This window comes from Amblyraja radiata, chromosome 5, assembly GCF_010909765.2.
Source record: "Amblyraja radiata isolate CabotCenter1 chromosome 5, sAmbRad1.1.pri, whole genome shotgun sequence".
NCBI lineage: Eukaryota > Metazoa > Chordata > Chondrichthyes > Rajiformes > Rajidae > Amblyraja > Amblyraja radiata.
In genome coordinates, this window is record NC_045960.1 from 63,823,494 (window position 1) to 63,837,944 (window position 14,451).

Sequence of the window (14,451 nt, forward strand, 5' to 3'; positions counted from 1 at the left end):
TGGTCTTCAATCTATCACTGTTATGCCTATATATATTGATAACAGCTAATCACTGAACTGATTCAGATGGGAAGGTTTGATTCAAGCATGTGAATGGAAAATAACTAGCTGTATTTGCTCTATTCTGCATACATTTTAGTTGCTGATATTGGTATTAGAGTCATAGAGTGATACAGTGTGAAAACAGGCCCTTCGGCCCAACTTGCCCACACAGGCCAACATGTCCCAGCTACACTAGACCCACCTGCCTGCGCTTGATCCATATCCCTCCAAACCTGTCCTATCCATGTACCTGTCTAACTGTTTCTTAAACGCTGGGATAGTCCCAGCCTCAACTACCTCCTCTGGCAGCTTGTTCCATACATCCACCACCCTGTGAGTGAAAAAGGTATCCCTCAGATTCCTATTTAATCTTTTCCCCTTCACCTTGAAACTATGTCCTCTGGTCCTCGATCCCCAGACTCTGGGCAAGAGATTCTGTGAATTCACTCGATCTATTCCTCGCATGATTTTATACACCTCTATAAGATCACCCCTCATCCCATCCAGTAACGGGCCCAGCACCAAACCCTGAGGCTCACCACTAGTCACAGGCCTCCAGTCTGAGAATCAAATTCCACCATCACCCTCTGCTTCCTTCCATGAAGCCAATTTGCTATCCATTCAGCTATCTCTCCTTGGATTCCATGCGATCTAACTTCCAGAGCAGCCTACCATGTGGAACCTTGTCGAGGTTGTTGTATGCTAATTTTACAGCAGTTCTACTTTTAATGGGCTTTGAGGATGTAGTGATGAGATTTGAATATCAAATTTACTGCAATGATTCCAGGGAGAGTGCCAAATAGAATGCCATGCTTGGCTGAGAAACCAACCGGATCTGATCATTGACAGACTTTGGTTATCAATTTGTCTCATTGCTCTTTTGTGGATCTTGTTTATCACAAAATACCGACAAAACTGTTGCAAAATAATTTATTGTCTTTTAAATAATTTTGTCCTTGAGAGAAACTGACAAGTAATACAAGCCTTACTCATTCATTCCTCACCCACAACTTAAGTTTTAATAGGTAGGTCTGGCTGTTTCATTCATCATCAGAGTTCATAAAGCATTGGAGCGGAATTAGGCCATTCGGCCCATCAAGTATTATTCGCCATGACTGATTTATTTTTCCTTCTCAACCCCATTCTCGTGCCTTTATTTATTTATTTATTTATAAATTTTAATTCTTTATTTCAAACAGAATAAAAAAATAAAAAGCAAGTGTGAAACAGCATACAAAACCAAAACAAGAATATTTATAAAGTGTCATAAACATATCTATAAATAAATGAAATTGTATGTGTCCGAAAAGGAGCAGGAAGAAGCCAAAGCTTATTAATTCCCACCCCTTATTCAACTGCTTGTAATGATCTTATACAAATTTAGCAGCTATATGTACACCAAATGTATACTAGCAGCAATATGTACACCAAATTATTTACATTTAGATTCAGATTCAGATTCAGATTCAACTTTAATTGTCATTGTCAGTGTACAGTACAGAGACAACGAAATGCAGTTAGCATCTCCCTGGAAGAGCGACATAGAATATGATTTCAATAAATAAATCTATTTACATGCATACAGACATAGTGTTTTTCCTGTGGGAGGAGTGTCGGGGGGGGGGGGGGGGTGATTGGCAGTCACCGAGGTACATTGTTGAGTAGTGTGACAGCCGCAGGGAAGAAGCTGTTCCTGGACCTGCTGGTCCGGCAACGGAGAGACCTGTAGCGCCTCCCGGATGGTAGGAGGGTAAACAGTCCATGGTTGGGGTGAGAGCAGTCCTTGGCGATGCTGAGCTCCCTTCGCAGACAACGCTTGCTTTGGACAGACTCAATGGAGGGGACCGAGGAACCGGTGATGCGTTGGGCAATTTTCACCACCTTCTGCAGTGCTTTCCGGTCGGAGACAGAGCAGTTGCCATACCATACTGTGATACAGTTGGTAAGGATGCTCTCGATGGTGCAGCGGTAGAAGTTCACCAGGATCTGAGGAGACAGATGGACCTTCTTCAGTCTCCTCAGGAAGAAGAGATGCTGGTGAGCCTTCTTGATCAGAGTTGAGGTATTGTGGGTCCAAGAGAGGTAATCGGAGATGTTGACCCCCAGGAACCTGAAGCTGGAAACACGTTCCACCTCCGTCCCGTTGATGTGGATGGGGGTGTGCGTGCCGCCCCTAGACTTCCTGAAGTCTACAATGAGCTCCTTGGTCTTCTTGGAGTTAAGGGCCAGGTTGTTGTCAGCGCACCATGCTGCTAGGAGCTGGACCTCCTCCCTATAGGCCGACTCATCGTTGTTGCTGATGAGGCCAATCACCGTTGTATCATCTGCATACTTGATGATGGTGTTAGTACCATGTACAGGTGTGCAGTCGTAGGTGAAGAGGGAGTAGAGGAGGGGGCTCAGCACACAGCCCTGTGGAACGCCGGTGTTCAGGGTGAGGGTTGAAGAGGTGTGCTTGTCTAACCTAACAGACTGGGGTCTGTTGGTTAGAAAGTCCAGTATCCAGTTGCAGAGGGAGGGGTCGATGCCCAGGTCACCGAGTTTGGTGATCAGTTTAGAGGGTATAATGGTGTTGAATGCTGAGCTGTAATCGATGAACAGCATTCTTACGTAAGTGTCTCTGTTGTCGAGGTGGGAGAGGGTGGAGTGAAGTGCCGTTGAGATGGCATCCTCCGTACTCCTATTCTTGCGGTAGGCAAACTGATAGGGATCCAATGTGGGGGGTAGGCAGCCTTTGAGGTGTGCCAGGACCAGCCTCTCGAAGCACTTGGTGATGATGGGAGTAAGTGCAACTGGGCGGAAGTCGTTGAGGCTTGCCGCAGTGGAGTGTTTTGGCACTGGCACGATGGAGGTGGTTTTAAGGCACGTGGGGACAACTGCTTGGGCAAGTGACAGGTTGAAGATGTCAGTCCAGACGTCTGTCAGCTGCGCAGCACAGGCCCTGAGCACGCGCCCGGGGATGCCGTCAGGGCCAGCAGCCTTACGTGCATTAGTCCTACAGTGCCACGTACACGTCGTAGGGGGTGAGTGTGAGGGGTTGGTGATCAGCAAGGATCACAGCCTTGATGGCTGTCTCTAGATTGTCCCTGTCGAAGCGGCCATAGAAGTGGTTAAGCTCCTCAAGGAAGGAGGCGTCGCTGGATGTGGGGGTGGTGTTGGAGGGTCTATAGTCCGTGATGGCCTGGATGCCTTGCCACATGCGTCGGGGGTTGGAGTTGTTGTTGAAATGCTCCTCAATCCTGAGCTTATGGCAGTGCTTGGCCTTCTTGATGCCCCTCTTCAGGTTAGCCCTGGATGAACTGTAGGCTCGAGCATCGCCTGACCTGAAAGCGGTGTCCCGTGCTTTCAGCAGTAGCCTGACCTCGCTGTTCATCCATGGCTTCTGATTCGGGAATATGGTCACCCGTTTGAGGGAGGTGACACTATTGATGGTGGAGTTTATAAAGTCAGAACAGAGGATGTGTAGGAATCAATGTCCGTGTGGGAGTCTAGGGTGGCCTGGGCTGCAAACGCCTTCCAGTCAGTGTTTCCAAAACACTGCTGAAGTGTTGAGTTTGCTTCCTCTGACCAGACTTTAACTGTCCTCACAGTGGGTTTAACCTGTCTGATGAGTGGGGAGTACTTAGGGAGCAGGAACAATGAGAGGTGATCAGACTGACCAAGGTGGGGGAGGGGGACAGCTTTGTAAGCTTCAGCCATGTTAGTGTATACACCAATCAAATATTTACAAAGCCATACAAAAAAGAGAGAAAAAAATAAAAAATAAAATAAAAAACCCTCATATACTATACAGTATCTTAGTCATATATACAACCCATCACCCTATAATCACCCTTCCCAATACAATCGGTATAACAAATATCCCATTCACAATCACCTATCCTCATCCCAATATCCTTTTAAACAAGTGTTTTTGTACATCTTTTTAAACTGAATTATGTTTGTGCTAAGTTTTATCTCCTGTTCCAGACCATTCCACAAATTCACCCCACAGATTGCTATGCACATACTTTTAAGAGTTGTTCTGACATTGAGTTTTTTAAAATTATGTTCCCCTCTCAAATTATACCCACCCTGTCTTTCCATAAACAGTTTTTGTATATTTCCTGGAAGTAAATTATTTCTTGCTTTGTACATGATTTGTGCAGTCTTAAATTTAACCAGATCGGTAAACTTCAGTGTATGTGGCTTTAAGAATAATAAATTGGTATGTTCAAGATATCCAACGTTATTGATAATTCTTATTGCTCTTTTTTGTAATGTGCATAACGGCTGTAGGTTGGTTTTGTAGGTGTTACCCCATATCTCCACACAGTAACTCAGATATGGCAATATGAGTGTATTATACAGAGTATGTAATGATTTGTGGTCCAGAATGTCTTGATTTTCCCCAATATTGCTATAGACTTTGCCAGTTTTGCTTTGACGTGGTTTATATGTGGTTTCCAGCAGATTTTGTGGTCTAAGATCACATCAAGAAATTGTGGTATGGGCCTTCTCCCCATAATTAAGAACCTATCAATTTCTATTTTACAAAATACCGAATGACTTGGCCTACACTGCCGTCTGTGGCAATGAATTCCACAGATTCACCACACTCTGGCAATCTGTTCTTTTATTCTGAGGCTGTGTTTATTCTACATAGGCGTTTCATTATTCAGTATGAGATATCCCCTCATCCTTCTCAATTCCAGAGCCATCAAATGCTCCTCATACATTAATCCAATCATCCCCAGGATCATTCTCGTAAACCATTTCTGGAACCTCCCTAACACCAACGCATCCTTCCTCAAATATGGGGCCCAAAACTGCTCAAAATATCCCAAATGTGATATGATCAGCACCTTATAAAGCCTCAGCATTACATCCTTGCTTTTAAATAGTGAAAGGCTTGGAGAGAGTGGATGTTTCCACTAGTGGGAGAGTCTAGGACTAGAGATCACAGCCTCAGAACTAAAGGACATTCCTTTAGGAAGGAGATGAGGAGGAATTTCTTTAAAGGGTGGTGAATCTGTGGAATTCTTTGCTACAGAAGGCTGTGAAGGCCAAGTCAATGGATATTTTTAAGGCAGAGATAGATTCTTGATTAATACGGGTGTCAGGGATTATGGGGAGAAGAATATGGTTAGGAGGAAGAGATAGTTCAGCCATGATTAAATGGCGGAGCAGACGATAGGCCTTATGGCCTAATTCTGCTCCTATCAATTATGACCTTATGATATTCTACTCCCCTCAAAATGAATGCTAACATTGCATTTGCCTTTGTTCTTTTATAAAGACACTGAACCCCTATTAAATACATTTGAAATAAAATAGCAATGGAGATTTAGTTATAAATACTAAATATTTATGATATCTCATAAGATTCAAATAACAATATTCTCTGGTCATTAAATAAGAAACAGATATCTTAAATGTTTAATTTCCCTTTTTGGAATATTAAATGAATAGGTCAGTCATTAGCCACCTTGCATAATAGCCCATGCTGATATTTTTGAACAGTGCATTTAAGACTTAATCTACATTATAGTGAGTTTTTTTTTTAAAGGTTTCAATGCTGAGATGTACATTCATAAATGAAATTGCTGTAACAGTCTCTCTAACCATGATTGATCAAAACATATTCTACAATTATTAACTTTTATAGTTCCAAGATGATTTTGGATTCTTAGCCAGAACAAAAGTTGATTGATATATAACAATTCTATTATTTCCCTTAGGTCAATACTGAAGTCACATGAGGAGATTGAAGACCAAACCCATGAAGCAAAATTTTGATTCGCATGGGGAATAAGGTTCACACATGTTTTGATACTGAATGAATAGTGATGATAAAACAAGTTTGCAAAATCACATTCACTTTTCTTTAGCTCGCCTATCACAGCATTGTAAAGTAATTAATACAACACTGATTTCTCAATTAGACCAATTAATCTTAAATGCTTAACTAAAAATGTGTAAATGTTAAGTACTCCTATAAACTTTAGGATAATATTAATTTGGTAATATTGAGTCTCCTTTAAAGAAAAGTAAATGCAACATATGGAAATTTTTGCATTTTGTTAGATTAGAATTTTCAGGCAATTGATTCATAGATAAGTGCTATTATTTCTTCACATTAAATTTATTGTAATTTTCAAGTCCAGTTAGAAGCAATTATACAGTGTTCCATTGACACAAGCTTGACTATGTTCCAAAACTATATGATGTGATAGTAAAATTGAGACAAAGTTGGAGAGTGGGAGAGAGAGTGTATTAATGGTTATGTAGATTTGTTGGTATCAGATGTATTGTTGCACTGCTGTTCCCTAAATAAAAGGAGCTTTGCAATACAAAAATAAGACGGCCTTACAGCAATTGTACAGGGATTTGGTGAGGTCAAACGTGGATCTAGGATGTTGGCCGTTCAGGATTAAAGTAAGGAATATATTTACTCTATATCTTTGATATTCACTGTCAGCAAATTTTGGGGGGTTGGGGGTTAAAGGTACTTGGGTACCATGGTATTATATATTATGTAGAACACAATGAGCTCACTCAATTTTTTATGCTCTGAACGCAGCTCAATGAAAACTTAATGAGAACTGTAGTGAATCTGTTTTTGATTGGCTTCCTTAAGTGAAATTATTTTTAATTATGAAAATATCACAAATCAATAACTGAGACCATATTAGAGCTGCACTTGGACTAAAGAGCCGGCTTCACTGATTAAAACCATTTAGGTGAGTGCTTGTCCTATAATTCATCACTTAAATTTGGAGTTAACTTGCAAGTAAAGTCAGTTTTGACTTTGTTTTGCTGTTTAAATATTAGTTTAAACTGTTTATAATGTAATATTAATTTATGCATATTTGTTATCCTCGCAAAAATATGCTTGAATTGTAGTTTCTCAATAATAAAACTCACAGAAGCACAAGGTTAAAGATAGATCTGGTGATAACAAGTAGACACAAAATGCTGGAGTAACTCAGCGGAGCAGGCAGCATCTCTGGAGAGAAGGAATGTGTGGCGTTTTGGGTCGTGACCCTTCTTCAGACCTGTTAATCTTGATTCCACTTGTAATCACTTTTATTCATGCATTTATTATTAAATATTATTAAAATAATGTTATTCTTTCATGCTTGGTACTATTCTTTAATGTTTGGTACTGTATACCAAAGTGTGAATATATTTTCAATATCTTGTGTTGATATGCTAATGGTAGTACCAGCTAATTAATATATCAAGTTCTATAATAGATAGAGATTCTATTCAATTTGAGGATGTGACAAGTAAAATGGATGAAGGGGTGCCAGTGGATGTAGTGTATCTAGACTTTCAGAAAGCCTTTGATAAGGTCCCTCACGGGAGACTGGTGACTAAAATTAGAGCACATGGTATTGGGGGTAGGGTGTTGACATGGAGTGAACGGGTCATTTTCAGAATGGCAGGCGAGTGGAGTGCCGCAAGGCTTGGTGTTGTGGCCGCAACTGTTTACCATATATATTAATGATTTGGAAGAGGGAATTAGGAGCAACACTAGCAAGTTTGCGGATGACACAAAGCTGGGTGGCAGTGTGAACTGTGAAGAGGATGTTTGGAGGTTGCAGGGTGACCTGGAGAGGTTGAGCGAGTGGGCAGATGCGTGGCAGATGCAGTATAATATAGATAAATGTGAGGTGATCCAGTTTGACGGCAAAAACAAGGGGGAAGATTATTATCTCAATGGGATTCGGTTAGGTAAGGGGGAAGTGCAGCGAGACCTGGGCGTCCTTCAACACCGGTCACTGAAAGTTGGCTTACAGGTACAGCAGGCAGTGAAGAAAGCTAATGGAATGTTGGCCTTCATAACTAGAGGATTTCATAGGAATAAAGAGGTTCTTCTGCAGTTGAATAGGGCTCTGGTGAGACCACATCTGGAGTATTGTGTACAGTTTTGGTCTCCTAATTTGAGGAAGGACATCCTTGTGATTGAGGCAGTGCAGCGTCGGTTTCACGAGATTGATCCCTGGGATGGCGTGACTGTCATATGAGGAAAGATTGAAAAGACTAGGCTTGTATTCACTGGAGTTTAGAAGGATGAGGGGGATCTTATAGAAACATCTAAAATTATAAAAGGACTGGACAAGCAAGATGCAGGAAAAATGTTCCCAATGTTGGGCGAGTCCAGAACCAGGGGCCACAGTCTTAGAATAAAGGGGTGGTCATTTAAGACTGAAGTGAGAAAACACCTTTTCACCCAGAGAGTTGTGAATGTATGGAATTCCCTGCCACAGAGGGCAGTGGAGGCCAAGTCACTGGATGGATTTAAGATAGAGTTAGATAGAGCTCTAGGGGCTAGTGGAGTCAAGGGATATGGGGAGAAGGCAGGCACGGGTTATTGATAGGGGACGATCAGCCATGATCACAATGAATGGCGGTGCTGGCTTTAAGGGCCGAATGGCCTCCTTCTGCACCTATTTTCTATGTTTCTATGTATTCATATGAAAAGTTTATAGAGTTCTACATAACCAGCTCTTTTCTTTAACTAAATTCTATAGATGTTGAACTTAACAACTTGAGTGTAACCTAGCAATGAAAATATGAGCAATGTGCTGGAATTAAACAATGCATCATTTAAGGTATGAAAGAGGTACAGTAATTCCTCAATTTAAGAGCTTTTGCTATGATGTCCATAGCTTTGGGGGTTACAGGACTTTACATGGCTTTAGGACTGAGATGAGAAAAACATTTTTTACACAGAGAGTGGTGAATCTCTGGAATTCTCTGCCACAGAATGTAGTTGAGGCAAGTTATTTGGCTATATTTAAGAGGAGTTAGATGTGGCCCTTGTGGCTGAAGGGATCAGGGGGTATGGAGAGAAGGCAGGTACAGGATACCGAGTTGGATGATCAGCCATGATCATATTGAATGGCGGTGCAGGCTCGAAGGGCCGAATGGCCTACTCCTGCACCTATTTTCTATGTTTCTATGTTACAGGCCCCATTGTGTACAAATCTACTTAAAGCTGTATAGAAAGACGCATAACATATTTCACCCACTCTTTGATTTACAAAATTATGAAACATTTTTAAAGAATGCAGTATTGACTGAGTCAAATTTTATATTTTATTCTTTTGTTGTCCATACATCAGATGAGTTTGAATCATAATTCATTGCAGTTCCTCAAGTTGTTTCATCCTTGCTTTCTTTGGAGGAATTGAGTATTTGGTCTCTGAAAAACCTGAACTGAAACTATTTACAGAAGAAAGCAGCTGAGTTGTGGGTGTTATGATACGAGAGGTGACAGTCGGGCTCTTGGGAAGGAATTGAGATGCTAAAATATTATTTTAAGGTAAAACGTAATAAATTTTGTCAGCTGGGTGATTAAACAGCAAGTCGGGAAGTGTTGACATAGATGTTGTTGCGGTTGTGAATCTATGGCAGGGAATAGATTGAAATTGGTTTCACCGATTGCAAACCATTTAAAATCCTTTTCCCATTTCCATATTGACCTTTCTGTCCTGGTCCTCCTCCATTGCCAGAGTGAGGCCACACACAAACTGGAGGAACAGCACCTTGGTTAGCTTATAACATAATGGGAATGAACATTGACCTCCAATTTTAGGTAACTAACTAATAACTTACAAACAAATCTCCCCCATCTCTGTTTTCCCCTCTCCTCCTCATGCCCTGCCTGGAGTTATGTCTATTTGTCCCCTTCCACCTATATTTTTTCCTCTAGCTTCACAATTCACACCTCTATATTGTTAGCTCCTTATCTCACACTTTTGTCTTTTCATCTCTGGCCTTTTGTCTAACCATCTGCCAATCAACATTCCGCCACATCCCCCTAATAACTTGCCACCTAGCTCTTGTCAAGCCCCCTCCACTTGTCCAGATTCCGCCAACCGCCAACACAAACTGAAGGAGGGTCTCGACCCAAAACATCATCTATCCATGTTTTTCAGTTACCCAGCACTTTGTGGGGATTTTTGTAAGCCACCACCTGCAGTTACTTCTGTGTCCACAGTGAAATTGGATCAGGTAATATTGGATAACATTAGTACAAATTGCTCCGTAAGCTTGCTTGGGTCAACCATGCTTCTTTACATTGTTTTGCAACTCTATTTGTCTTTCAGAAGTTCTGTCAGATTCCTTTTAAAACAAATTTTGGAATGTTATGTTAAGATCTGGAGAAAAAGCCCCTCATACCTGCTCAGTCACTGTAACAACATGCTTATTATGTTGGATCAAGATAATCGATAGTTTATTTCAAGTATGTTATTAAAATATTTATTTCAAAGATAGCTTTAAGTAGTCATCATTAGTTGATGAAGACCATCTTTTCCAATCTCTCTCAACCTTTCCTATCCATGTACCTGTCCAAATGTCTTGTAAATATTGTTATTTATGTGCCTCAACTACTTCCTCTGACAGCTTGTTCCATATATATACCACCACCTGTGCAATAATATTACACACGGATTCTTTTTAAATCTTCCTCCACTTACCTTCAACCGATGCCCTCTAATTCTTGATTTGTAATCTGCTCAGTATATAGCCATTTGTCAAAATAATGTTTTTAGAAAATGACAACGATTTGATGCTGCATATTTTCATGAATATTCTATTTATTTGATAAATTTTGTAAAGAACATATGTTGAATTTACACAAAAGACAGATTTGGTTAGCGGATTGTGAATTTGAATGAATCTTTGGGGAAACATTTTGACAAGATATACTGCTAGATTCTACATATACATCACTTGCCAATAGTGTCCATAATTTTGCGATTTTTCTCTGCTTGCACCCGTTGCTTGTCATTATTAGCCATCTTAATCATTTCCCTCAAGAGGTGAAACGTGAGATCCAAGGAATTGACCGGTTCAGCAGATCTCTTTGAGCGTTCAGCAAAAGCTGGCACCATATCATGACCTGCTTCTTGAGTAGACGCAAGTGTTTCTGTGCTTGGGATAAGTTCCTGCAGGAGGCGATTGGCTTCTTTATCAAGGATTTCATTCAGAATCTGATCCAAGGATACTGGAGATTGAATCTGCATGTTGTTTGGATTCTGTTCCAAAAGCTGGAGTAACTTCTCCCTCAGGATGTAGGAAAGAAATTGATCATTTTCTTCGTCAGTATCTGTGCTGGCATTGGAACCCAATCTGTTAACAATACTCAGGTCTGCAGCACGACACGTAGCAAGAGAGATGTGGGTGACCAGAAGACAACAGGTTGCAATGAAAACCAAAGGTGTTGATGTCATGCTGGCTGGAAATCTGAAAACAAACACCAAGAGTTACAGTAGAATCTGACTTCCCAATATATGGGAGCACTTGGTAAATGATTCATATTGAGTTATTCCCCTTGCAAACTCTTTGGTTTTACGTCTAATCACAGAAATGTGCTATCTTTTAATGAAATATACATCAGTCCAGCTGACACATGATAAATTTAAGTGTAATTTCAAAAACCAAAAGTTTCACCTCTTCCTTTATGCAGCATTCACTGTAAATAGGGGAATTTACATCATAACAGAGACACAATGCACAAATACAAAACTTAGGGATCAAAGTTATGGGCACGATCCTTTAAACATTTTGTTTTAACTGTGCTCTTCGTTAATTTGAAAAAAATATTAATTTAACTATCATTCATGCTTTGAACTGTCACTGAATGCCAGATGCATTTAATTAAAACTTAAAATCACTCATAGCTTTTCACAGCTGGCAGCGATGGGAGTGGGCTCTCGTCAGCTCACAGAATTACAGTGGTGATGGCCACCTCACTGTACATTCCTTGACGATGGACACTCAGATGCAGAGGGCAGCTTCCTGATCTCCCAACTTGTATACTCAATCTGATAAAGGCCAATGTGCTAAAAGTCTTTTTACATCACCTTCAAGGAACAATGTACATGTACTCCTAGATTCCTCTGCTCTAGAAACACTCCCCCAGAGCTCTACCAGTCACTGAGTAGAACCTGCCCATGTTAGACTTTCCAAAATGTAACACTTGTTAAATTACATCACCTGACCAACCAATCAAGATCATGCTGCAATTTTTGACATCCATCTTCACTATTTTTGTACAATTTGCAAACTTGCTAATCTTGCCACGTACATTCTCATCCAATTCATTGATATAGATAACAAACAGTAATGGGCCCTGCGCCAAACCCTGAGATACACCACTAGGCATAGACCTCCAGTCCGAGAAGCTACCTTCCACCATTACCCTCTGCTTCCTTCCATTAAGCCAAATTTCTACCCATTCAGCTATCTCTCCTTTGATCCCACACGAACCTTCCAGAGCAGCCTACCATGTGGAACCTTGTCGAATGCTTTGCTGAAGCCAAAAATATACATCTACAACTCTGCCCTCTTTGGTCACATCTTCAACAAACTCAATCAGATTTGTGAGACCTCCCATGTAGAAAACCATGCTGACTTTCCGTAATCAGCCCTTGTCCATTTACATGTTTGTATATCCTATCCTTTGGAATACTCTCTACTAACTTTCCAACTACAGATGTTAAGCTCACTGGCCTATAGTTCCAGCATTTTCCCTGCAGCCCTTCTTGAATAAAGGCACAACATTTGCCAACCTCTAGTCTTCCGGTACCTCTCCTGCATGTATTAATGCAAATTTTAGCTAGGGCTTCTGCAATTTCCTCTCCAGGTTCCCAGTGTCAGCAGATATATCTGATCCGGCGCAGGAGATCTATCTACCTTCGTACATGTCAGGACCTTCAGCACCTCTTCGAACGTAATACTGACTCCTCTCAAATAACATCCATTGACTGCCCCATGTTCCACAGTCCTCCATGGTAAAATCAGAGGATAAATACTCAGAGGTCCTTGCCGATCTCGTGTGTCAGAGTTGACGGCTTTGATTCCTGAAAGGCCCCACTCTCTCTAATTACCCGTTTTCCCTTTATGTCTTGCCTCTTGGGATTGTCCTTAATACTATCTGCCAGAGCTACATATCTCCTGTCCCCTTTTTTCCCTTTGATTTCCATTTTTAGTTTGCTTTGTAGTTCCCCAAACTGTTCCAGAGATACACTTAATCCCAGCTGCCTATACCTGTCCCAGGCAGCCTCCTTACTCTTGACCAGAGCATCAATTTCACTCATCATCCAAGCCCTGCACATTTAAGGTTGCATATTGATGCTAAAGAAATTTGAGACAAGTCAAATATCAATCGAGCTTTTGTAATTCAAATGTACTGCTGGTACAATTACTAAAACAGCTATAATCTTTAGAAATTGATTCTGAGCCAGCCACTTTCTAATGATTCTATTACCCAATTTCCTTCCCTACTTTATTTTTACTTAAATGTCAATATAAATATGAGCAATGTGCTCGGTCCAGGTTATACTCACAACTTCTATAGAGAATATCGAGTACATAAGCGATATCATACAACATAGCTAAATGTTGTATGATATCGTTGTATGTTGTATGAAAAGGCCTTTTAAAAAAAAATCAATCACTCGTTTAGATGAATGAATGACGTTAGGCGCCAGCAATTGAGGCAGATCTGTCTCGTTGCAGCAACTGTCAGAGATTACAAGAGCATTATCGATGTTTGCCCACTTACCTGCACTTTACTGGAAGTCAAATGAGAATCTGCTCAAACACTGAACAACCCCCTGCCTTTAGAATATTGTGGCGATTCAGTCAGATCAGAATTGAAGCAGCTCCTGTTAGGCGAGCAAAATGTTTGTCCACTCACCTGCCTGTCCTGGCGCTAGTCAGTGCTCTAGAGTTGGAGGTTCTGGGTCATTGACTACCAATGTCCACAGGATCACCCCCAGCTTTATACATGATCCAAGGAGTCGAGTTGACGTCAGTGTAACAGCGGACATAGCTTGTAAATGCATGGAAGATGTGTCACAAAACACGGTAAAAGTCATCACTCTCCAAGGCGCATCTAATAACATTTAACGGGACAAATACTGGCGCGCAGCTGGCACAACAGTAATCCACCTGTTTTACGTGATACGTTATTTTTTAGCATTTACAACTAATGGGCAAATGAGATCTTCAACTCGCATTGCAAATTTTTTTTTAAAGCTGTATTTTATGTGTTTGTTGAGAGAACAAGACCGAGATCCAGCTGGCTCAGGGGGTAAAACTGATGATCTGTGTGCCCAGTTAATTCATCATTGAGAGCTGGGGCTAGAATGGTTAGTCAGGTAGGTGCTCGGCAGATGGTTGCAAGGGAAAGTACCCGGGGAGGGGTGGTTAGGGTGGGAAGGGACAAATTGACCAGGGAGTTACGGAGGGAACGGTCTCTGCGGAAAGCAGAAAGGGGAGGAGATGGGAAGATGTGGCCAGTGGTGGGATCCCGTTGGAGGTGGCGAAAATGTCGGAGGATTATATGTTGTATGTGACGGCTGATAGGGTGGAAGGTGAGGACAAGGGGGACTCTGTCCTTGTTAC

At 41.2% G+C, this 14,451-nt stretch overlaps 2 protein-coding genes across 2 annotated transcripts in view; one reads left to right on the plus strand and one right to left on the minus strand.

The window, feature by feature from the left end:
- The window catches only part of trim54 (tripartite motif containing 54), a 53,996-nt gene extending 46,838 nt beyond the window's left edge, over positions 1 to 7,158 (plus strand). The window contains exon 9 of the mRNA XM_033021393.1: positions 5,763 to 7,158. Within this exon, the coding sequence (XP_032877284.1) occupies positions 5,763 to 5,773 (11 nt within the window). The 3' untranslated portion in view covers positions 5,774 to 7,158. The remainder of the gene's footprint in view (positions 1 to 5,762) is intronic.
- A 3,468-nt stretch (positions 7,159 to 10,626) lies between these two features.
- Positions 10,627 to 14,244, minus strand: ucn (urocortin). The gene is made up of 2 exons (XM_033021398.1): positions 13,742 to 14,244; positions 10,627 to 11,283 (listed from the first exon to the last, which is right to left on the minus strand). Exon 2 carries the CDS (start codon positions 11,268 to 11,270, stop codon positions 10,767 to 10,769), a length of 504 nt encoding a protein of 167 aa, XP_032877289.1. The 5' UTR covers positions 11,271 to 11,283; positions 13,742 to 14,244; the 3' UTR covers positions 10,627 to 10,766.
- Positions 14,245 to 14,451: the final 207 nt, after the last annotated feature.

Coding starts and splice junctions, on each gene's coding strand:
- ucn (XM_033021398.1), bottom strand. CDS start 11,270: ATGACATCAACACCTTTGGTTTTCATTGCAACCTGTTGTCTTCTGGTC.